Below are 24,506 nucleotides of genomic sequence, written 5' to 3'. Positions count from 1 at the left end.
CCAGTTTCTTCTCTTGACTGTTAAATTGTCCAGATCTGGCTTTTCAGAGGTTTATTGAATTAAACTGCAGGTAGGCTAGCCTATGCCACCTGCCTTGTCACAGAATAATTGGCCTACTTGAGCAGTCTTAATAAATTATAAATTCAGTCAGTATTCAAGTAGCCTACTTTTATTTTTTTACTTTAAGTTTTACTTTAGGACAAACAGGGCATACATTGGTGACACAGCACCTAAAGATAGCTAATGGCTATTATACCATGGTCTAGGTTAAAGGGGTGGTTCAGGATTTTGGACATAAGACCTTATTTCCAAGTAAGCAAGTGTGATATTTATCAGTGGAGACCGTTTTCAGCACGTTTCATCCAGTCCTTCTAATTGCAGAGTTCGCAGATGCTAGGCTAGCGCAAGTCAACGGTATGTGCTAGCCTGCCACTAAAGACAGTCTTACTCACTCCAAAGTACACATAACATATGGAATGTTAAAAAGGAAGTCTTGTGGGGCCAACTATGATGCTGATAATGGAACTCTCTTGAAAGGGTCCATAAAAAGACGTTCCGTTCGAATTGCCTGATGACAGTTCTAAATCACTGTGCTGGCCTTTCTTTTACTGTCTATGGTGCTGGCTCAAACGCTAGTTGGTAACCAAGGCAGCATTGTCAACAATCAACTTTTCAATGGATAATGGACACCTCGTCGGGCATTATCCCTTACATATATTGGCTAATAATATATAACGTAGGCCTATGTGTGTGTGTGTGTGTGTGTGTTGTTGTTTTAAATGGAATGTGTAAGCCTTACAAAAACACAATATAGGCTTGAATGTGACTAGGATGACATACTCAAAACCATTTAATAAGGCAACAAACTGTTATTAGACACCAAAATATAAATATAAATTGCAGCCCCCCCCCCCCAGCACCAACCTACTGCGTAAAAATACCTCATTTCCGGGTCTTCCGGATGTTGTGTTCGGATGTGTCTTCGAACGAGTTGTGTTAGTAGATACATTTATAATCACACGCGCTGTTTGTCATTCACAGTTGCAAACAGACAGGCAAACTCTGCTTAATCTGTATATGAGAGCTCTCATCCTGGGAGGTTAGTATGTGACTCTCGTGAGCCGTCCATCCCGTCTCGCATGGTGAGTAGCCTACACGAGTTGAGCAAGCAAGCAAGGGGGCGACCTGCAGAGTGCTTTAGCTTGGAAGCTGGCAAGTTTCTAAAGGGTTTCACCAGAAACGTTCAAGAGGGCAATTTGGTTGCATACTATAAAGCTTTAAGTTGGATGCAATTTCATGCATGGTGCACCAACACTTCCGCTAAACAGCAGCTGCATTTTAAGATGATCAAACACATTTGTCTAATGATAATTTGGGTGGTAGTGGGCGACCCCGTGGGGACGAAACTAGAGTTCATTAGCCTACAACTGATCTGGGAACGGCTAAATGAAGGCTTAAAATGACTTGTCTAGGCTACGGACCTCACGAACCTCTCAAGAAACACCCTGACAGCGTGTGGCAATATATATATTTGTCATTCGCGCAACTTTGTTGCAAAGATAACGGACATTGTTACAGTGCAGCAGCAAGTGTGATGCTCAAAGCAAGAGTAAGATTCTAAACGAGTCAAATTCAAGCTACTTTCCATCGAGCCTGTCGCATAGCCGTGAAAAGTAGCCTACTAGTACCCCGCTCCCTGTAGCTTAATGCTTCAATGTACTTAGGGGGAATGAGCCATATTAATCACTGATTGTTTATTAATCTATGCCAGTGTTTCTCAAACTTTTTCATACCAAGGACCACTTAACCAATTTAAAAAAATCACTGACCACCTACCAAAAAAAAAGCAGTAGACCTACTTCAACAGTATGTTACACAATATGCCTACTCACTGAACCATCTTGGTTATTGTCTTTGCACCTTGCTTATTGTATCATGAGGATTCATATGATTAAAACGCTTACATGGGCAGTGTTGCAGAACGGTTTGGATTTACATACAAGTTGGTTCAATATTGCAAACGACTCATCTATATTATATTTTACCACGTCTGCTCGCGGACCATTTGGGATAGCTTGCAGACCACCAGTGGTCCCCAGACCACACTTTGAGAAACACTGATCTATTCAAAGGTTACATGTTACATTTATAAATTCAGCAGTTTCCTAGGTATGTTCAATAACAAATGATTAAGTAGTGACAATTGTGACAAACTAGTTTTGTTATAAAAAGGCATGACATTTTTGTATAATAGCTTATTTGTGAACATATCCATATTTTAATTCACACTTCACTACTCATTAAACATATCTTTCTACTTCTGATTTAATTGTAAAAGCTGTCAAATAGTTCAAACCTGTATAATTTCTTGGTTTACAGGTTACAGGTGTAAAGGAACCATGTCTGATGAAGGAGGGACCTGGAGCAGTGATGAAGGTCAAAGGTGGGATTCCAGTTTTACAGACCTGGGGGAGGACGACTTGAAAAAGGACCTTCATAGAAGAGAAGAGTGGTCAGACATCTCTGATGATGAAAGTCCTGCTGTTTATGCCGATATCTCGCACTCAACAGCATACCAATACAATGCCATCCAGCCAAAGGTCTGTATTTATCATTAATACTAATTTATCATTTTATTTATTTTCATAGGCAGTAGCCTAGGAGATGCCATTCTTAAATTTAGCTTTTTTTCCAGTGATCTGTTCATTGAGTTCATTCACTGTTCATTGAGGTCATTCACTGTTCAATCTGTACTCAGAGCTGTCTAAATGCACACCAAAGCTTGTGTTGGCTATCACATCAGAAACTTCTGGGCATGGAAATCACGCTCTGCACATTAAACTGTTAATTAATTGTTATGATTTATAACCTTGATTAACAATTTACTGTTGTTGTTTTTACTGTTTTTGTGGTTTAGGGGACGGTGTGGGACAGCAGTTATTTGTCCTATGAATCATCTGTTGCTGTGCATGGAACACCAGCAGCTTTCAGTTTCCCATTTCATCAAGACGGTGTATTTTGGGGTCAGCAGCAGCAAGTGGTCTTACCTGAAGTTGCTTCAGGAAGCACTGAGTACCCAGTTGCGCCATATCCATCAGTATCATACCCATCGGCATTATATCCATCAGCCATTTACCAGATGATGGAAGAAAAGACTATGGCTTGTTCTTTGGATGAAGGAAGAAAGATGGAGGAAGAGGACAAGAAGAAAAGCAGAAATCTGTCCTTTATTGAACAGACAGTCGCTGATGAAAGACACAAGGAGGATCCACCCAAGGACAGTTGTCATCTAGGCTCTGAACTCGAGGTAGGTCTCTTATAAATGGGTTATGACAGTGTTGTGCTCTGTTAGAATCTGAAAATAGACATTTACATTCTATTTACATTCATTGTGACAGTTTTACCCAAAGCGACCTAAAAGTGAGACAAGTGGAAGAAATGAAACAGTTGCTAATTGTGTACCTCTGTTCTGTAGGGGAAGGAACCAGTAATCAGCAGCTTGGCCAGTGGACCGTCATCAAACATCGAATCACTTGAAACAACTGCGAGTGGTCATTTGTCACTGGAAGAACCTCATGCACCAAACTCATGCTCTTCAGGACAAAAACACAATTATTTAGATCCTGTGATGTTGCCAGAGTCTAAGGCTTCCATGTTTCATAGAGAGAGACAATGTGAGAGCACAGTAGAATCTGGGCATAGTGGTTCCACGACCTCAAGGGAACGAGGTGAGTCAGCTGTTACTGTTTTTGCCTCCACTTCAGAGTTCTCATTGGACAGATGTCATAAAGGTGGAACCGCAATTCCATCAGAACCATTTGCCTCACACCAGTGCGAGGCAAACCCAGTGTGCAAAAACTCCAGTGAGCCATTAGCAAAAGAAATAGGGATGTCTTCGCCTCTTGAATCACCTCCTAATGAATGTGACGAAAAGAGGGCGATCATGGCTGATCAGCACAGAGGAACATTAGAGGAACTAAGTCTTGATATATCTGGTCAGGACGCCACTAATATTAACACCTCAGAGGTCACACAGCACCCGGCTTTGGCCGAAATTGACAACGTGAAGGCTGGAGGTAGTACACAATTAGGTATGGGGCTCACTAGAATACTGAAAAAACAAAAACGGAAAGCAGGTCGGCCATTTAAGAAAAAGACCCTGTTAAAGATGTCAAAACTTCTAGAACTAGTTAAAGAATGTGAGAAAGACGCTAAAGATCCGCACGTAAACGAGGCTGCTGATGTTCCTCTAAAGCATTTGGTAAAGAGTGACATGCAAAGACCGAATGCCCTCCTCAACTCCCCAAATGATAAAAGCCTTCCATGTACTAGTTCTATTCCAAGTGAAGTGAAAGAATATATTCACAGCCTTAGTATATCTCCACTACCTAAAAGGCCCATTCAAGTCCCAAAAGCTCCTTCTTTGATAGCTCTATCAGGAAATTCCAACCAATATGAAGATTGTATGGAACGTCCCAAAAAATGTGTACAGGCTACACAATTTAAAGGAAAATCACACAAGAAAGCATTGTGCAAACTGCAAAGAACTCAAGGGACGTCCGTTTTTAGTGTTCCCCAAGATCCCAAGTCGGTACCAGAAACTGTGCTGGCCCGGAAGACTCGTCAGTCAGCATCTCACCGCCTAAAGAGCATCAGAAAAACACGAAAGAAAAAAGTAGATATGAATACAGAGAAGTGGTCCACCAGTAGCCAAAGCAACAGTGTTACATCATCACATAAACCAGTAAACCTGCCAGTAGTAGGTGATGTTTCTGCCATAAAACGGTCATCAAAGCTATCGTCAAAAGCTGTCGTCAAAGCTAGTACACGTAGCAGCGCTAAGAAAAGCTCTAAAAAGCGGGATGGCAATATCAGTAAAAATATGGAATTGAGGAACACTCCCCTGATGCCCGCAAGAGTAGAACTGACAGAGAAACGGCGAAAAAAGATATCTGTAAAGTCAAGGAAGGCCGGTCCTCAGACATGTCTTCAACCAAACAGTGCTGCCCCACACATCATCTTCCCACAGAAAGATCATGAAAATACAATTGCAATGAAAGGGAAAATCAAAAACGAAAATAAACTAAGCCGTGCTAAAAGTGCCACTCCAAAAGGAAAAAAGACTGTGAAGGGTTATGTGGCTGATACGCAGAATAAATCAGAATTGCTGTGTGAAGTCATGGATGCAAATGAGTTGCAAGCTGAAATGATTGATAATTCAGAGGGAGTTCCTATCGAAACTCAAACAAGTGTACAGAAAGATTTCAAGAGGAAAGAAAAGGCCAAGAGGAAAGGAACACCTAAAAGAAGTAACAACCCTAACAACAGAACACAGAACAACCCTGATGTCCTACCATCTATGACCGATGAAACTGTGCTCCCTGAAACACTCTCTGAAAGTTCTCTGAAACCCTTTAAAAAAGCACCAAAGCGAAATGCTAAGACAGCTTCTAAAAAGATGCCAGCTATTGAGGAGAAAGGACAAAACGACATGGGACAGATAGAACCTAATGGCTTACCACTTGAAAAAGATGCCACGTGTAGCAAGGAAGATCTGAGTGTTTACATTTCACAACCTCCACCGAGAGAAAAGAAGACAAGAAAGAGGAAAGCCACAGAGGATGGAGAAAATGGACATCAAAATCAAAATAACTGCAGTGTTGATCAAGTACCCAACTCATCCAGAGTCACATTAAATGAATCCGACCATTGTAGTACACAACCAAAATCAGCCAAACGGTGGTCTAACATTGAACCTACACCAAAAACACATCGATACCGTCACCCCAAAAAGGAAACAAAAAATGTCCTGGGAGCTTCACAGCCAGTTTTGACTGAAAATGTTTTATTACACACTGACTCTGAAAAGCTCACGAGTCAGGTACCTGAAAACAGTTTGTTTAAACAGATGAAGTCACATAAGAAAAGGGTATCTGATTTAAAAGAAGACGGCAAGTTGCCAGAGGTCAACATTAATACAACCTTACATGGCAAATGTATTGTGTCATCACCTAAATCTCCACAAACCCCAAAAGGCAGCAGCTTCAAAAAGAAAGTCAGAGTTCCCAAGGTACAGCCTGCTTCTCAGGACAATTCATTGGATATGAGTACTGAAACATCCCTCCTCAAAACCAGTACCCCAAGAAAAGTTAAGAAGGGAGAGATGACCGTGCCCAAAAAGGAACAAGTTCAGTTGTCAATTGTAAATCGCAGTTTTGACTTTACAGAGGAAGAGTTTCATGTTCCTGTTATAAAAGTAACATCCAGGAAAGATGTTCCACTTGAAGTGACAACACCCAAACAAAGTTGTGGGAAAATGTCAAAAAGAAATTCTGAGAGAGTAAAAAGAGCAAGAACTGGTGCAACTAAAAGCGAAACATCTCAGGAACCCAATGAATTTATCAGCACCAAAACCTTTTCAGAACTGCCTGAAATAAAACCAGAACCTCTCGCTATGCCACTTTCCGCCACTAAACCTGTGAAAAAAACAAACAAACAAAAAACACCAAAATCATCTTTGGAACAGTTAGTGGTAGGGCACAGTGATTCACAGAAACTGAGAGAAAACAGCAGTGTTAATAAGGTTGATGAGAAAGTTGATGGTAAATGCACAGAGATTAAAATAGAACAGGCAGAATTTGCATTGTCAGCAGTAGACATGGGACATCCTGCAGGTTTACAGCAGAGCTCGATGCAAACAACAGATTATGTGGCAATGTTGAAACGAAAACCTGGCCGGCCGTTCAAGAAAAAGACTCTGTTAAGAATGGCTAAAATTCTTGAAATAGTTCAGGAAACCGAGTCTAGTTCTACGGATAATGGTGGCATCACAAATTATGTTGAGGGAGTACTCCCCAAAAAACAGCATCAGCCACGAGTGGAAAGAGAAAAGGTCAAAGCCTTAGTCACTCCTACAAGAAGGTCACTTCGAACAGTTCTTCCTGTCAAGTCTGAGAGCAGCCTCCATCCTTTGTCAAAAATCTCCATGGACACTGATCATGAAGAAAATACTGACGCATCTTGTTCAAGTACTTTGAATAGACTGTCCTCACCTGATAAATGCTTCACTAATACAATAGCCTTAGATTCCAATGATGCATCAGTGGATTACACTGATCAACAAGATCCTCAAAAAGTGACTGAAGTTGAGAGCACAGCTGTAAGGGCTCTGAAGAAAAGGAAGAAAAGAAAAGTGTTCAATCCTAAGAAAAAGAAGATGAGGTGGAGAAAGCTCTGTCAACAGTTGGCTAATGTTACTGCCACACAACAAGCAGCCCTTTTATCAAATACTCAGGGTGGTGCCTGTGTCTCTACTAACATAGATGTTTCATGTAAGGTATCTTCTCTCCCTTTGTCATGTAAAGAGGAAGAACTAGAGCATGCCATTTTGCACAAACCAAACACATCAAAGACAGAATCTGGAACACCGCTTCAGACTCTCAAAACCCCTTTAAGTGGTTCCAAATCAAAAACACAGAAGAAGGGAAAGACAGGGTAGGCAAAGGGATGAAAACCTGTTCAGGGAGGATGCTGGTGTCTCGTTGAAGCTTTTAGCTTTGCCACCCACCCAGGACAGAGATGATGCTGAACTCCATGGACTGTCCTCACCTGATAAATGCTTCACTAATACAATAGCCTTAGATTCCAATGATACATCAGTGGATTACACTGATCAACAAGATCCTCAAAAAGTGACTGAAGTTGAGAGCACAGCTGTAAGGGCTCTGAAGAAAAGGAAGAAAAGAAAAGTGTTCAATCCTAAGAAAAAGAAGATGAGGTGGAGAAAGCTCTGTCAACAGTTGGCTAATGTTACTGCCACACAACAAGCAGCCCTTTTATCAAATACTCAGGGTGGTGCCTGTGTCTCTACTAACATAGATGTTTCATGTAAGGTATCTTCTCTCCCTTTGTCATGTAAAGAGGAAGAACTAGAGCATGCCATTTTGCACAAACCAAACACATCAAAGACAGAATCTGGAACACCGCTTCAGACTCTCAAAACCCCTTTAAGTGGTTCCAAATCAAAAACACAGAAGAAGGAAAGACAGGGTAGGCAAGGGATGAAAACCTGTTCAGGGGAGGATGCTGGTGTCTCGTTGAAGCTTTTAGCTTTGCCACCCACCCAGGACAGAGATGATGCTGAACTCCATGGACAGTCCTCACCTGATAAATGCTTCACTAATACAATAGCCTTAGATTCCAATGATACATCAGTGGATTACACTGATCAACAAGATCCTCAAAAAGTGACTGAAGTTGAGAGCACAGCTGTAAGGGCTCTGAAGAAAAGGAAGAAAAGAAAAGTGTTCAATCCTAAGAAAAAGAAGATGAGGTGGAGAAAGCTCTGTCAACAGTTGGCTAATGTTACTGCCACACAACAAGCAGCCCTTTTATCAAATACTCAGGGTGGTGCCTGTGTCTCTACTAACATAGATGTTTCATGTAAGGTATCTTCTCTCCCTTTGTCATGTAAAGAGGAAGAACTAGAGCATGCCATTTTGCACAAACCAAACACATCAAAGACAGAATCTGGAACACCGCTTCAGACTCTCAAAACCATTTTAAGTGGTTCCAAATCAAAAACACAGAAGAAGGAAAGACAGGGTAGGCAAGGGATGAAAACCTGTTCAGGGGAGGATGCTGGTGTCTCGTTGAAGCTTTTAGCTTTGCCACCCACCCAGGACAGAGATGATGCTGAACTCCATGGACAGTCCTCACCTGATAAATGCTTCACTAATACAATAGCCTTAGATTCCAATGATACATCAGTGGATTACACTGATCAACAAGATCCTCAAAAAGTGACTGAAGTTGAGAGCACAGCTGTAAGGGCTCTGAAGAAAAGGAAGAAAAGAAAAGTGTTCAATCCTAAGAAAAAAGAAGATGAGGTGGGAAAGCTCTGTCAACAGTTGGCTAATGTTACTGCCACACAACAAGCAGCCCTTTTATCAAATACTCAGGGTGGTGCCTGTGTCTCTACTAACATAGATGTTTCATGTAAGGTATCTTCTCTCCCTTTGTCATGTAAAGAGGAAGAACTAGAGCATGCCATTTTGCACAAACCAAACACATCAAAGACAGAATCTGGAACACCGCTTCAGACTCTCAAAACCATTTTAACTGGTTCCGAATTAAAAACTTCAACACGGAAGAATAAGAAAGAAAGAAGTGATAGGCAAGGGGTGAAAACGGGTTCAGGGGAAGATGCTGGTGTCTCGTTGGAGCTTTCAGCTTTGCCACCCAACCAAGAGAGGGATGATCTTGAACTCCATGCAGTGGAGTCTTTAACCAAAGTGAAAAGGAACACTGGTCATACCCGCAAAAAGAAGACCCCTATAAAAAAGTCTAAATTGATGGCAGTTGTGCAGACAGTATCTGAACTTACAAAATCCCAACCCAAAGCAAAAAGCGTGGATTGTTCTAAGAATGGCACAAACATAAAGGTAGAAGAATGTGTGCAATCAGTTTCAGTTACACATGCATCTAACTTAAGGAGGTCTTCACGCAGGTTGTGTTCAGCTTCACTCCCTACAGGTGGCCAGGGATCATATCAACCCACACAGAACCCTGATGAGGAAACGCAGTCCTCTAAGTCATTTGTTTTGGAAGCCAAAACTCAGATGCTGGGAGACATATCCCTAAATGAGAGTAAAGTGAAAGATTACGACCCTACTCTTGAAAAACAGCATGATGATGTAACACCCCCCTCTTCAAATGTTCAGCAACCAGCCCCGATGCCTGGAAGGTTAAAACAAAGGAAAACAAGAAAGGGACGGAGGCGAAAACTCCGTTCTAGAACCTCTGGAGTGGTGGAATCTGATGAGGTCACAGACACAACAGTTAATTCAGATTCTTTCCTCACAGTTGCCCTCAACACCTCTGAATGCCAAAGTACATCTTTGGTGAAAAATGATGACCCTCCTCTTGAAAAACAGTATGTTGATGTAACACTTCCCTCTTCAAATGTTCAGCGACCAGTACAAAGTACATCTGTTGAACATGAAAATACTTTGAAGAAAAGTAAAATTATGATTGAGAAGCTAGTGAAGGGGGAAATGGAGGTACCTGTCAGACCTAAAATGGAAATAGAGATGGAGAAGGGAGCACAGAAAACCTTGTTAGAATTGTCAGGAAGTCAACCATCTGATGCAGATTCAGAAAAGGTTGATGTTGGCACGCATAGAAAACACATGATCACATCAGATTTGAAGAATCATACTCCACCAGAATCTAGAATAATAGTGAGAAGATCTGGCCGAGCCTCTAAAATTGCTTCACTTTTTTACCGTAGTGAAGAATATACATCTGCAGTTAGTGAAACCACCTCATTTCCAAATGAAGGCAGTCACGATATTCGAACCCCAGAGAAAACACTTCAGCCCTCTAAAACAATCCCAGCTGTCTCTACAGAAGAACAAATGGTGACTGCTATTTCTTCTGACACTGTTGAAATAACAACTGGCTGTTTAGTCTCCGACAAAGATTGTAAACCTGACCTAGAACCAAGCACAGCTCTAGATGGTGAAGCTCATGCTCAAGCTTCAAGGTCACCTGTGGGTAAAACCGCAGAAACAGAACACCTAATAGTGAAACGGAAAAGGAGTCGTGGAAAATCAAAGGGGTGGGGCAACAGAAGGCAAGCAAAAGGAAAAGGAACTCCAAATGTTGCCCAAGTGAATGAACAGCCTGTTATCCAAAATGTAAAGGTAACTGCAGTTGAAGAGAAAAAGAACACAGCACACAGCAGTCAGTCACATGACTCTGAGCCTCATGCTGAGGTATTGTTTGCATCAGAACTTCTTGAAAAGGATTCTGAAGAGGAATCTCCGCAAACTGATGGAGGAAATGTTGTAATGACTAGTAATGTCATGGCTCACTCCAGCTGTCAGACATCACTCTCCCTGGATATGCTTTTCCAGTCTCCACCAGATGTTCAGAAAGTTGATGGATGCACACAGTATTCTGAGGAAGAATGTGGAGAGGAAAGAATAATGTCCAAGTTCCCAGCAGGTTGGAATGAAAGGGAGCAATCTGGCAAAATGGCAAAAACATCCATTAAGTGCAGGTTCTGTGGACGTTCTTTTCGCCACATTTCTGCATATACTGTTCACCAGCGGCTTCACACAGGTGAAAAACCCTATCAGTGTCAACACTGTGGAAAGAGATTTGCCCAAGTTTCGAAATTAAAATCCCACAAGAGTGTGCATAAAGTACCAGGATTCATACAGTGTCCTTGCTGTAGCCAACGATTCTCCAAGAAAGAACAACTTATAGTCCATTTTAAAGTTCACCTCTCCAATGTAGATCACATCACCTCAAATAAGAGAAGTAGCCAGGCATCCCCCTGTAAACCTACCACTAATTCACCGGGTGGTGTATTCAACTGCCCTGTATGTGGCAAAGAGTTCCTCAGCAAGCAAAAGTTGCACATTCATAAGTGCACTCACAAAGGAGAGAGCCTGTCTTGTAAAGACTGTGGGAAGACTTTCAGTAAACAAACTAGCCTTAGTGCCCATGAAAGAGTCCACTGGCCCCTTAAGCCTTACGCCTGTTCTGTATGTGGAAAAGGTTTCAGTAAACTGCAGGCACTGAAGGCTCATTCTCTTGAGCACACGGGAGAGACCCCTTTCTTCTGTTCTCATTGTGGCTACGCTTGCAGTGATCTGCAGACGCTGAGGGCACACCAGACCTCTAGGATTTGCTCTACAAAGAAGCAAGACGACATCGAGGGCTTCTTGGTCCAGATGGGAGTGGATGGTCAGGTGAACACACCAAGCCTTTTCAAATGCCACGTGTGCAAGAAACTTCTTAACCACTGGTGCCAGTACACCCTCCATCTGCAAACACACACTAAGGCTCACTCATATTTATGCGATATGTGCGGCCAGAGTTATGACAGGGACTCGGACGTAAGGGTTCACTGCAGGGATTGCTGCAAGTCTAGTGGTGAGGAGAAGGCCTGCTCTGGACCCTTGACTGACATTTGGATTAGCCAAGAAACAGAAGAGGCTTCTCTGCTTTCTCAGGAGCCAGATTCCCCAGAACATATGGATGAGCAGACATTCATTTCCCCAGATAAATCTCCAGTCCATCCACACCCGCTGGGTGAGAACCTTCCCCAAAATAAAAACCCAGATCAGATCTCATCTTCTGCAGACCCAGATCCTCCCAGTCCTTGCAACTCTCGGCCACCTTCTCCTACTCCTTCTGATGTTAGTATCTTATCCTCACATCCATCCCTTGACTGCTATGTTGTGTCCTCTATTCATGCCCATACAAGGACTTCACACAAGCATTTTGAGTGTCAACACTGTGGGAAGACATTTAGGTTGCATAGTATTTTACGTGCCCACTTGCAGACACACTTATCTGGCAACAAGTATGCTTGTGGGCTCTGTGGTCGTGTTTTTCAAAGGTGGCACAAGTTGTGGTGGCATCAACGACATCATCAAAAGAAGGGCAGATCCTTCTTATGCTCAGAGTGCAAAGTGCAGTTTCACTTCCTGGGTTTGTACAGGGAGCATTTACGGGAACATGCGGAGCAGAGACCTTATGCCTGTCCACTGTGTCCAGAAACATTCCTCAGCGAAGAAAGCCTTAACACTCACCAGTGCGAGAATCACAGGCCCCGTCGAACACTGAGATGCGAGGTCTGTGGAAAGGGCTTCTCCAGTTTGAGAAACTGGGTTAAACACAGTCTGCTTCACAATGGGCGCAGTTCCCACAGCTGCCTCCTGTGCTACCAGTCATTCACCAACAACCGTGCCCTGCAGATCCACTTGAAGATGCACAACAATGACCTCAGATTCCCGACGTCTGAAATCCCGTCTGAGCCTCTTCTGTTTCCACATCAGTGCTGGCACTGTAATGCCAGTTTCTCCTCTGGAGAGCTGCTCTATGCCCATCAGATATGCCACGCTGTAGGGGGAAAGCCTCCAGCTAGGCCAAAGGGTGCTCCTACTGGCCAAAGAACCACCAATGATGTCTCAAGGACACTGCCTCAGCCCACTGTTCCGGAATCACCTTCTGTTCTAGTGCCAGCTGTGGAAGAAAAAGCTCCTGTTCCAGAGATCACTGACGAAAGCCTGTTTCACTATGCCCATCCTGACAGCCTCTATGTGGTACCGGACGCCTCACCACGACCACCATTACCACGTCATAACTTCTTTTCACGGTCTGGTGGCCATTCTTCATCCCAAGCCTCAAACCTCAGCTCATCACAGCAGGTTATTGTCCTGGATGAGGATTCCTTCCAAGACGCTGCAGACACTAGCCAAAATGCTCCCAGCACCAGTCAAACCATTCCTGACTCCAGTCCAAATGCCGACATAAATCTACCTCAAACCAGCAGCCAACAAAGCATTGCCCCATCGTTGTCAGGGACAACGTCATCCCCCATCCCGGTAGGCTCTTCAGCTAGCCATCCTCGGGATGAACCAACTCTGAGCCTCCAGGTCAAACACACACTCCCTCCCAGACATGACATGTCCAAAGACACAGTCAAACGTTTCTCAATCACTGTACAACTACACGACACCAGGGGTTTTGAATGTGCTGACTGCAATATATCCCTTTCCAGTGTCACACAACTTCATAAACATTACCTAAAACATGCTAAAGGGGTGCTGACAAAAGTTTGCGTTTAAACGGTTGCCTTTGTATACTTTTAGACTTTTGCATTAAGTTGACGTTTTGATTTCATTGTAGTGCCTAGAAAAGACTTGTTTTCCAAATACCTCAGGTAGCTTACCAGTACCTATCACACTTTATAGTTAAGTTGATGTGTGTCTTGACAAAGAATGTCTTTTTAAATGAGTCCTTTACAATAGGATGATGGATGATAAATGTTTCAGTCTCATGTATTTAACTGCCCACCAGTATAATGCTTCATAGTGTTTCCCCTTTCCTTTGAATACTGTTTTTGATTGTTGTCCAATACGTGGGAATCATTGGGTGAACTGGAAAAGTCAAACTGTAAAATTGCATTTTTGTACTGTAAAACTACAAAGCAGTTGAAGAAATAAGATTAATAGACACTTTACATGTTTCATCAGTGAATTCAAATGTGTCTTCATAACCTGTCTACACTGTATTAACTCCTGCCACAAGCATGTCTCCTTTTTAAATGTTTTATTTAGACTTTGTGCCTTTACAAATATTTGAGAAATCAGAAAAAAATTCTATCCATCCATCATTGCCTCCCATTGAGGGTACTGCAGTTGCAGCAGATTTCGGATGCATAAAGGTTGTATCATGGTTCATATTTACATTTGAGAAGTTTGAAATGAATGGGAGCCTGTTGACTTTTAACATAGATTTCATTCTTACAAGCTGCATTGATAGGGCCTTTTTCTTATTGTATACATAGTTATGTAGAATTAACATTTTCTGAAATCAGTGCTTTTCTTTTTTAATACACACATATGTGAAGCATGTTGGCTCCAGTGAGCAAATGAATGTAGAAGAGGACAGTGCAATGGGAACATTGCATTTGGTTATCTGATCTGACTTCAACAGACCCGCAGATACACAGCCACAGTGTTACACATATTTGCCTACTACAAATCTGTTTGTCAAAATACAATTTTTTTTTTTTTTATCATGCCGTCTCTTTCTGTCTCCTTAAATAAATATTTTATAAATAAAGTGTAAAGTAGTAAGTATTTTGTTGTATTTGACAAGATTCCTGGCAGCTTTCACTTCCGAAGTCCCACACTATTATGGCCTTCTGAGGTTCTATCATGCAGAATAGCCTATAAGAAAGAGTACCAATTGTACATACACATTGGTAACATCTTGAAAAGAAATGTGTGGCTTTTAGTAGCCTTTATAGACTTAAATGTCTTGACAGTTCTTCAGATATGAAGAGATGCAGATACTAGTATAATTGGCTGATTGATTCCCCCCCCCCCAAACGGTAAAAAACAAAAGTATGTAAATGTAACATGTTGCCAAGAGCACCACCACATCTAACTTCCTACGTGATAATCCACTGTTTTCACTTTCTCTGACATTTCCTATTTTTACATATTCCATACATGTATGTTGTTTAACTAATATTCAGGAGATTATACATAATGACTCTTTATAGGAGTGAGGGTCTGCAGTTGTCAGCAGCCAGACCAATTGTTACCCTGTCTCCCTGCTGTCTTACTGAAGCTCATGGGTAAGTAGCTGCTGGAAGTGGTATTGGTGCCTTTTAGGTGGCAATGTTCCCTCTGGCCAAAATAATTATAAAATCCCAATGCCCCAGTATAGGGGCGGGGACACTGTGCTCTAGGAGATGCAGTCTTTCGGATCAAACATTAAGCCGAGCGCCTGAAAGAGTAGGGGGTTCCCCGGTGTCCTGGCTAAATTCCCAACGCGAACTTCAGAGGTCTAATGGTGGTGGTTAATGAGTGTAACCCTTCACTGTGAAGTGCTTTGGGTGCCTTGAAAAGGGCTACATAAATGCAATGAGCTGTAGGGCTTCATTCTCCTAACAAAGCAATGCCATAGGGCTCTTGTTGTAGGTTTACCACTTACTCTGAGTTAACTAACCCAGGTTTGTCACTAAACCACGTACTTGGAAACCCCCAGAAGTACATAACACTGAGTAAACAATGAGTTTCTTTTTTTTTTTCGCATCCTGAAGGGAGAAAACAATGTAACCTTCAGTCCAACTCCACTTTATTTGCAATAGAAAAAAAATAAAAATAAAATAAAAACAATAACAGTTTAGGCTAGACTACACTTAGGTAGGTATATCAGATGCATAAGCAACATCAGCTTCGTAGCAAGAGAGATAGGAAAATGAATGGATTGTTTTCTTTTTATATTAATGTTTTTTTGTATTTTATTATTTATTATTATTGTAGGTCACCACACAGTCATCCCCCTGTTCTTCTTTTGTAGTTTCTATTCATCTGGCCGTGAGTCTGGTTATTTATCGATCTGTCCGTTTCTGGATACTGTCGTGGGTTTGGTTTAGTCTGTATATTAACACACTTGTCTTTGCTTTGTCGGTCTTGTCCCCGTTGTCCCCCGTCTGGTCAGATGTTCCTCCCCGTCCCTGTTGAAATAGTCTGTGGGTCAGCCGCCATTTTGATTCCTCCATCTCTCATTTCTTCTTCTCATCTTTCTTGCCCTCGGGAGGTTTGGAGCCGCCGGTCTGTGAGGCCAGTGAGCCCATGGCGTTGCGGATGGCCTCGTTGTTGGGATCCACTCCGGGCAGGTTTTCCAGGACGCTCTGGAGGAACTCGGGGTCCTGCATCACATCGTAGTCCTCCTCCTCCTGTAGAAGAGTCCCCAGGTTAGGAGTACAAGCGCAGCTCATACAGTGTGTCTAAACAATTTACCAAAACTATTAAAACAGGCAATAGGTAATGGAATGAAAACTAAGGCAGGTGGAGAGAGAATAACAAATACTAAAAAGTATGAGTCAGTCATTTAAATATATGGACATAGCAATCTGTGATATGTTATTACAAACAAAAAGCCTTGACATTTGTGTAAAAATGCAGTAAAATAACAGGTGACGACGGCAGTACATTGTAAACATTATGTGGTAAATGTGAGCTGTTTGAAACTTCACTGTGTTGCAGAGCCCGAGAGTGGAGATTGCTGACATTAAGTCAGTCAACACGACCTGCAGACTGCACATAAACGGAGCTGGAGAGGGCAAATGGATTGTGTTTCAGTGCGGTACCTTAGTGGTCTCCGTGGTGTCCATAGGTCCACTTGTGTCCATAGCTGACTCGCCAAACTCTGTTTAAAGACGACATGTTTAGGAGGGGTGTTACTTGGCAGGATCACAGAAATATGTGGAGATGGTTGTTAGGTTATAACGCATGTTGGTGTCTGTGTGTGTGTGTCTTTCCTCTTAATACAGGCTACATCTGCACCAGTGAAGGTGAGTAAGTGTGAACAGACAAATGTATGTATGTGTGTGTGTGTGTCTAGAGAAAGATTTAATGAATGCTAATTGTATTTTGAGAGCGAGCATGTGTGTGTGAGACAGACACACACCTCCCCCAGCCAGGGACATCTGCATGGCATAGGCAATCTGCTCCTCCTCAGTCATGCTGCTGAAGTCTGGCATAGCCGCTACTCCTGACTCAGGCTGGGACATCTTCAGTAGGGCCTCCTCGGACTCTATATATACACACACACACACAAACACACACACAAACACACACACACACACACACACACACACACACATAAACAAAACACACACACACACACACATAAACACACACAAATCAGAAATTGGAGTAACCCAAGCACAAGGGGAAGGGGAAGGGAGCAGCGGTCTTTAGAACCCGGGAGCATACACACCAGAATTCTTAGAACAGTAGAACAGAAGAACAGTATTCTTACACAGATCTGTCTGTGCAGGGAGTCTGTGTGTGTGCAATGTACAGGACGGTAAGAAAATGGAGACTGTGGGGCCGGCGCTGCGTGTTGTCTTACCGTCTGCGGTGGGGGTGGGCATGCCTACTTCAGCTGCTGATGCTGCAGCTACTCTGCGAGCCTCCTCCTCCTGCCGCTGCCTTTGCTCCTCCATGGACACGCGCAGAGCCTGGGGACAGAGAGGGGGAGAGGCACCGATCATGAGCAAGCACCAAAACTAACACACACACACACAAGGCTGTACAATGCAATGGGCATTACGACAATGAACGAGCACACACACACAGGAGAACACGAACACACACACACACAGTTTGTACAGTGCAATGGGCATTACGACAATGGAGATTCTTTCCACTGCTCTGAAGCTCTGAAGGTTTTCTCTCTCTCTCTATCTCTTTTCCTCTGACCTTCTAACCCCTGTGTCACTCACCAGGGCCAGCTCGGGGTCGGCACTGGGGTCCACCCCAAACTCGAAGTCGCTGGCGCCCAAGCCCATCATGGTGCCGCCCTCGCCAGCAAGGATGGGGGAGGAGAGCAGGGCGTCGGCCAGGCTGGGGCCCGGGGGGACCGTCACCAGGTGAGAGCCGGTGCCCTCCTTTCCATTCAGCGTGTTGATGAACGCCGTCAGCTTCTCCGTGTTCACCTCCTGAGAGACAGGGGGCGACGGAGAGTATACAGGAGCTAAACCAGACACTTATAAAATCTACAACTTGTCTTGGGCATAGTCTTTAGGCAGGTCCTAAAACATACAGGAGCTAAACCAGACACATCACATATCTAACTTGTTTTGGGCATAGTCTTTAGGCATCTCCTAAAACGGTCCTAAAGCATACAGGAGCTAAACCAGACACATCACATATCTAACTTGTTTTGGGCATAGACTTTAGTCATGTCCTAAAACTGGCAGAAGATGAAGTACTAGCAGTGTGAAGGATGGCACAGTTCCAAAACAGCAGTAATTTAGACACATTCATTGTTGAACTTTTAAGTTTAGTTAAGGAATATTTCTTAGTGACTATAAGCAAGCCATCTCTCACCTCCTCCCCAAAGTTCACGATATCCACATTGACCTTCTCTTTTTTCAAACGCTTTGCCAGTTTGACAAGCTAAAAAGGGTTCATAAAAATAAATAAATAAACAAACAAACAAACAAACAAACAAACAAACAAATAAATAAATAAATAAATAAATAAGCAGAGGTTTTAGGTGAAGATGTACCTTATCAATAAGAAGCTACAGTATATACACAACAGGGTGAAACAAAGAAAAGAAACCAAGATGAAGTCCTCACATCTTTCTCACTGTCCTCCACTGGGCTGCCCACAAAAGCGATGATCCTCATCTTGTGGTTTTTCCCCTGTCTGTGCTTCAAGGCCAGCTGGACACAGTCAGAAACAGACAATCAGTTAGACAAGGATCGTCTTTGTGCGACTGACTGTGTGTGCGGAATTATTCTGCATTTTAGAAAACTAAACATTGCATGAATGCTACCAACAAAACCCTAACTGTGACATTAGTGTGTTTGTTTGGGGGAAAGAAATCATGCATTTGAATTTAGAATTAACTTGTGATTCTTGTGTTTTGTGCCTCTGTGATCCCCACACATGATACAGTGCAACAAGATGAGCACAAAAAAACTAAATAAGAAAAAAATGGATGATGAACAGGCACAAATCCTGCTTCAAAAAATGTTTTCTTTAAAAATGTGTGAACTTACATGGGCCACTCTGATGCCAGTGCTAAAGCAAATATCCCCTCTCGGCTGGACAGCGTGCAGTTTGGAGAGGATGCGTCCTGTGTCTGGGGTGAGGGTGGTCAGCACCTCACAGTTGCTGGACAGAGAAATATGAGAGAGCGCAGATAATTAATGACACCCTGTCTAACTAGTTGTCTGTCTAAACAAGGGAAGAACATGTAGAAACTCACTCAACAATTATCAATCAAATTAATTTAGATTTCCCCCAGTAGAACATCAAGGCTGTGCATATTCCCGAATCCAACATATAATTAATCCGAGAAAACTTACTTAGCCATTGTGATGAGTCCCACATTGTTCTCTGGGTTGCTGCGGGTCTTGGAGTGGCAAACGATGTTGACGGCATCCTGTTGGGCCTGCAGTCTCGTGGGCAGGAAGTCTCCATTTCTCATGTATTCACTGTTGTCCACACTACACAAAATATGCCCACTGTTATTCCTGATTGACAAGCTGGGGACAGCTATTAATGGGATCAGCTATGGGTGGAATTTGCTATTATTACTACTACCATTAAAGCATTTCCATGTCTGTCTAGCTCATGACATCCTTTAGCAGTTGACAACGTTTCTCTTCATGTTACAATGGGTTATGGTTATGGGATTTGGCAGACGCAAGAACGACATAGTTGTTGTATTGTCGGCTAGCCGCTAGCGAGACTTCTAAACCAACCAGCTACATCTAATGTGACCAGGGTAAGTTCCCCCTAACTTCCACTTACTTAACATGACTTTGGACAAAGTCGTTTTCAAATCGTCGTCTTCAGTAGCTGACCCTAATCTAACGTCGCTAAATGTGTCACAACACAAAGCGTGACAACTGTCACCTGTGTTCCAAAGTTGGCAAGCTAGCATGGCTAACTAACATAGCCAATCCCAACGAACAACGAAGTGGATAAAGTAAACTTGTCCTACTGCTGGGGCCCATTGACAGAAACGACATTTACAGTAACGTTACCACTTAGCCTACTCATGAAGATAATGCATATTATGCACAGTGTTGCACTTCCATGATATGTTCATGACTCTGATTACAGAAGCTTTCAGTTATGCATTATCGTTACGTATTTCAGAAAGCTATAGATCGATAGCATTCGTTAACGTTAGATGATTAACTTAGCTGTCCAGCTCTAGCTAGCATAATAGCTTGCTAATGACTCAGGAGAACGGTCAGGAAAACGCAGTGTATGACAATCGGCCTGTTGTGTCGCTTATAACACTTTAAAACGAACATATACAGGCATGCTTCAACCGTATTTTATCACATTTCCTGTGTGTTCTGCGGAATAACAAACAACTTAACGAAAACAAAAAAATTAGTTTGTTCCTTACCAGACCATAGTACTTTCAAGCCCCATCTTGTAAACTTCTCGTTGATCACTGAGGAACGTAGCCGTTGATTGGTCAACACACATTCTACGTAACCAGTGGGACTTCTTCTACAACCTAAAAATATGTCCTTGTACGCATTACATTTTCTATGTCGCCACCGTGTGGTAAACACAACACACAAGCGCATCCCGAGAATCAAATCTGATCGTCGAGTGTTTTACTTTCAATCAATAAATTGACTTGATGCTTGTAATTCATTAATCAAAGGATGGTAACACGTAAATGCTTATTACCAAAGGTTCCCTGGTTTATGATATCATTTATAGAGCTTTACAATATCTAGTTAAGTCTTAACATGCTTTTTGCTACCTTGTCCAAAGAAAAGGTCTACATTATTTTCAAAAGTACACCATTGTATTAAAAATCACATTACAAACATATATGACTGGTCATGCAATAATGTCACATTTTCATAAATACGTTTTTCTCATGACTGCCTTGTAAACTCCAATAAGTCCCAGTCCAGCGAATAGAAAGCCCCACCTGAGTCCATACTGCAGACTTGATTTGGCAACATATTCGGCTATGTCAATGAAAGTCCATTAGCAGTTTCCCCGGCTCCTCTTGAGTGTCAGATGAGGATCAGAATCTTTTTTTTTGCTGAAAGATGTAGTGTGTGTCTTGGCTTATCTCTTAGGCTCACAGGCGGCCTGCGTTTGGATTTGATGCCACAGTTTTGATGTGGTTTTGATGATATGGTGTTCTGTCTCATTGTGTTGACGTGCAGCAGAGGCAGTGGCAGAAGGGCTTTTCAAAGGGTTAATGCTGTTCAGAAACGCCAAATTCACACATTTTCTTAAAAAAAAAAAAGTCCTCCTGAAACGGTTACCTCACTATCATGGCTATCTCTTTCTAAAAGTAAAACATTTACTTGAAGGTCAAACTCCAATTTCACCAGCAGACTAAATATCAAAACAAACAAATTACAAAACAACACAAAAAATATTGACGACAGCATTAGGAGTATTTCATAATAGCGAGATGCAACAGACTAAAAAGGTCTGATGCACAATGCTGCCCCCTAGTGGCACTGATCCCACCATGACATTTCTTTAGCACAGACCAGGTACTTTTGAGTTTACTGCTCTGACCTTTCAATCTGTCCTCTGGGGAAAACAATTCAAAAACAGCGCCTGGCATTTCCTTATTTCTGCAAATATGCACCATACGCTTTTTTTCAGACTATGTGGAATACCAGTTTCAAAGTCCACACAGGCATTTTGGCCCCTGTCAAACACAATGCTTTGAACAGGGCCCTCCTTGCAGGTAATGTCACTTTAGATGAGGAGGCGCAAAGAGAGAGAGTTTCTTTCAGAGTTTCTTGTTCCTGAAAAAGGTGGATACATCATGGCGTCATTCTTTCATTCATCACAAACCAGGAGTCAAACACCACGGAACACCTTCAGCTGACCCTTGGCTCACCCTCACCCTGCGATTGGACAAGGAGGTTGGACACATCCTCGGTTGCCATGGTGTTCTTTGCTCTCTTGGAACCTGTTGCAACTCTACAAGAGAGACAGAAAGGGAAAGGGACAGTTGCAGACTGACCAGCTGAATCTCTGGTTGGGAGAGAAACAACTCTGGTGGGGGTGAGGGTGAGTGAAAGTGAGAGATAGAGAGGGGAACATCTGTGAGGATATGTGCTGAGAATTTGCAAATTTGATCAACTTGAGATCAACTTCAGGTCTAAATGCCAAACTGACTCAATGTTGTTCAGTCTGTGCACACACACGCACATGTGCTTTGCAAACAAGAGACACGCTGTTTCTGCTTAAGTCCACCACCACTTGGAGCCTTGACACACACGCACACACACACACACGTGCATACACCCACACACACACACACGCGCATACACGCACACACACACGCATACACTCATACTCACACACAACACAGGCATGCATTTATGTGTACAGATAAAGTATGTGTACACACACGGGCAAACACACACTTTTATGTATACAGATACAGTCTCTGTACACATGCATGCCGGCAAGCACACATAACCACACACACACAGACTCAAACACACACACACACACACACACACAGACTCAAACACACCCACCCACACAGACTCAAACACACCCACACACACACACACACACATGCTCACGGGACAGGCTCCAGGCTCTCCTCCAGCGCGAGGGGAGCGGTGGTGGTGGCACAGCTGGTGCTGGTAATGTTATCTTGGGCTGGGGTCCTTAGGAGCAGGTCCGGGCAGGCCGCCTGCATGCCTGAGGAGGGGAAAAAGGGGAAGTATGTGGTCATAAAGAGGACAAACAGAATGAACACACACACACAGTCAAAAAGATCTCGTTTTTACTTAACCTCATACTAGATTAGCACAAAAAAAAATACACTGAAAAATGAACCCATGACTTTGACTTGAATGTGAAATGTTGTAGATAGATAGATAGATAGATACTTTATTGATCCCCAAGGGGAAATTCAAGATGTTGTGATGGTGATACATTAATATGGGTATATTATATTTATATAATGATCATATCAATTAATACATAATACCAGCAATGTAGCAGGATAACTGATGGCGGAGTCAGGGAAGATGCAAGTTTCCAAAAAAAAGTCTTTTGTTTATTTATTTTTTATTTTTTCTAATACGTGCAAATATTCACGGTGTCAAGATGAGCAAAAATGCAAAACAAAAACTGTTCAAAAAGAAAATAAATAGGCATCAAATTGCCAGGCTATGTCTCAAAAGACCCTGCACTCTTAACCAGTCCACAATTCTCATAAACAGTTCTCTCTCTCTGCACAGACACTTTGCAACTGAGGCCATGGGGCCTAATACAGCCTTAGGCTAGCTGTAGCCCCTCCCACTAGATTGCCCCAATGCTAACAAAAATCAATTAACCAAATAATCACACAATAATAACCAAATAATAAACCAAACAAGCAAATAGCAAATATAGAAACACATACAAAATGTTTCCCCCACCAAAATCACATTTGTAAAGAGAAAAACCTATATTAGTGATAAACAAAAAAACACCCCTGCAATAATGGTTCCCACCACCAATCACCCGCGAAACCCCTCTATTTCAACCTAGTGGAACATTTCCTCGGCTTCCCCACGTTAAACCAGAAAGTTGAAACGGAGTTCGGAACGGTGGTGAGTTAACCCAGATAGCAGTAGACTCCGGACAGACTCCGCCTTCAAACTGGCAAATCCGTGTAACTGTCACCTCTGTTTTACTGTCGTGATGGAGACATTGACCCGGATCAGACACCAGGGGGCGGGAAGCACAGTCACAACTGATCCGCCAGCCGCCGTGAAAACGCTAAGCGAATTTTTAGTTCTAACGATATCGTCGACTGCCTTACTGCAGCCAGAGCTGAGTTAGACGTTAACGGAGGCGGTTGGTGAACACGAGAGCTAGTGAAAAGAAGAGTTCGTTTGATTTGTTTCAGGTAAGCCTATTTGCTTCAACTATATTAGAATGAAATAAATTATTTTTGCTTTCATATAATGTTAATGGATCCTGTTGACGTTTACGCTTACTTTAAACTGATCTTGGACAATTAGCTAACGTTAGCTTTTGGGGTAAGCAAGGGTTAATGAAATGTTAATTTTAGCCATGTACAAATTAATTTAGCAACGCTTTTATCGAAGCGACTTAATTTGGTCAATTTACTTGTTACTTCAGGGCTAGTCTCCCTTAGAGCAACTTAGGCTGAGATTTTAACTCACAATTTCCAGGCTAGCATGCTAGCCTGATTCTTAACGCTACCGCATCCTCTGTAAGCCAGAAAACAATTGAGATGTGTTCTATGTAGTGAGATACGCGGTTTGTATGTTAAAATAATGATTTTATACAGTTAGCAGTCTAGGCGTGTATCCAAGTATCAAATGAATCATGCCTTCTCCCTCCCGCCCGTCTCTTCAGCCCCAGGACTGAGGCGTTTAGGTGAAATTGACTGGCGTGCCCTGTCTGCAA

The 24,506-nt window shown here is 42.6% G+C and overlaps 3 protein-coding genes across 7 annotated transcripts in view; 1 reads left to right on the top strand and 2 right to left on the bottom strand.

The window, feature by feature from the left end:
- The first annotated feature begins 974 nt into the window (after window positions 1-974).
- Window positions 975-13,446, top strand: LOC125285637. The gene is made up of 8 exons (XM_048230168.1): window positions 975-1,099; window positions 2,380-2,600; window positions 2,918-3,307; window positions 3,476-7,494; window positions 11,660-11,762; window positions 11,889-12,105; window positions 12,574-13,121; window positions 13,408-13,446. The coding sequence occupies exons 1-8, from the start codon at window positions 1,078-1,080 to the stop codon at window positions 13,444-13,446; spliced, it is 5,559 nt and encodes a 1,852-aa protein (XP_048086125.1). The 5' UTR covers window positions 975-1,077.
- Window positions 13,447-15,652: 2,206 nt separating this feature from the next.
- On the bottom strand, window positions 15,653-20,608 carry psmd4a (proteasome 26S subunit ubiquitin receptor, non-ATPase 4a). Its single transcript, XM_048228903.1, has 10 exons — window positions 20,482-20,608; window positions 19,424-19,564; window positions 19,115-19,229; window positions 18,689-18,775; window positions 18,435-18,503; window positions 17,828-18,043; window positions 17,455-17,563; window positions 17,008-17,133; window positions 16,688-16,746; window positions 15,653-16,273 (listed from the first exon to the last, which is right to left on the bottom strand). The coding sequence occupies exons 1-10, from the start codon at window positions 20,562-20,564 to the stop codon at window positions 16,100-16,102; spliced, it is 1,179 nt and encodes a 392-aa protein (XP_048084860.1). The 5' UTR covers window positions 20,565-20,608; the 3' UTR covers window positions 15,653-16,099.
- A 265-nt stretch (window positions 20,609-20,873) lies between these two features.
- LOC125284783 (phosphatidylinositol 4-phosphate 5-kinase type-1 alpha-like) overlaps window positions 20,874-24,506 on the bottom strand; it is a 15,017-nt gene continuing 11,384 nt past the window's right edge. For 3 of the 5 annotated variants that reach the window (XM_048228898.1, XM_048228897.1, XM_048228900.1), the window contains 3 exons: window positions 22,661-22,781; window positions 21,970-22,121; window positions 20,874-21,868 (listed from right to left, as the gene is read on the bottom strand). In XM_048228898.1, coding sequence (XP_048084855.1) covers window positions 21,819-21,868; window positions 21,970-22,121; window positions 22,661-22,781 — 323 coding nt within the window. In that variant the 3' untranslated portion in view covers window positions 20,874-21,818. Of the gene's footprint in view, window positions 22,122-22,652; window positions 22,782-24,506 lie in introns of all 5 variants that reach the window. The other 2 variants (XM_048228901.1, XM_048228902.1) reach the window with 2 other exon arrangements.

Source organism: Alosa alosa, chromosome 20 (genome assembly GCF_017589495.1).
Source record: "Alosa alosa isolate M-15738 ecotype Scorff River chromosome 20, AALO_Geno_1.1, whole genome shotgun sequence".
Lineage (NCBI taxonomy): Eukaryota > Metazoa > Chordata > Actinopteri > Clupeiformes > Clupeidae > Alosa > Alosa alosa.
The sequence above is the reverse complement of the archived record's forward strand: the minus strand, read 5'-3'. Positions and strand labels throughout refer to the sequence as shown.

What these genes read in the sequence shown, in the direction of transcription:
- psmd4a (XM_048228903.1), bottom strand. Translation starts at nt 20,564, where the DNA reads ATGTGTGTTGACCAATCAACGGCTACGTTCCTCAGTGATCAACGAGAA. An exon ending in CTGGCATCAGAGTGGCCCAT is followed by an intron (nt 18,776 to 19,114) that starts GTAAGTTCACAC and finishes GACTGTGTCCAG; the next exon opens with CTGGCCTTGAAGCACAGACA. An exon ending in CCGACCCCGAGCTGGCCCTG is followed by an intron (nt 17,564 to 17,827) that starts GTGAGTGACACA and finishes CTCTGTCCCCAG; the next exon opens with GCTCTGCGCGTGTCCATGGA.
- LOC125285637 (XM_048230168.1), top strand. Translation starts at nt 1,078, where the DNA reads ATGAGAGCTCTCATCCTGGGAG. An exon ending in CAGAAGAAGGGAAAGACAGG is followed by an intron (nt 7,495 to 11,659) that starts GTAGGCAAAGGG and finishes CTACGCTTGCAG; the next exon opens with TGATCTGCAGACGCTGAGGG. An exon ending in ATCCTGACAGCCTCTATGTG is followed by an intron (nt 13,122 to 13,407) that starts GTACCGGACGCC and finishes CCATCCCGGTAG; the next exon opens with GCTCTTCAGCTAGCCATCCT.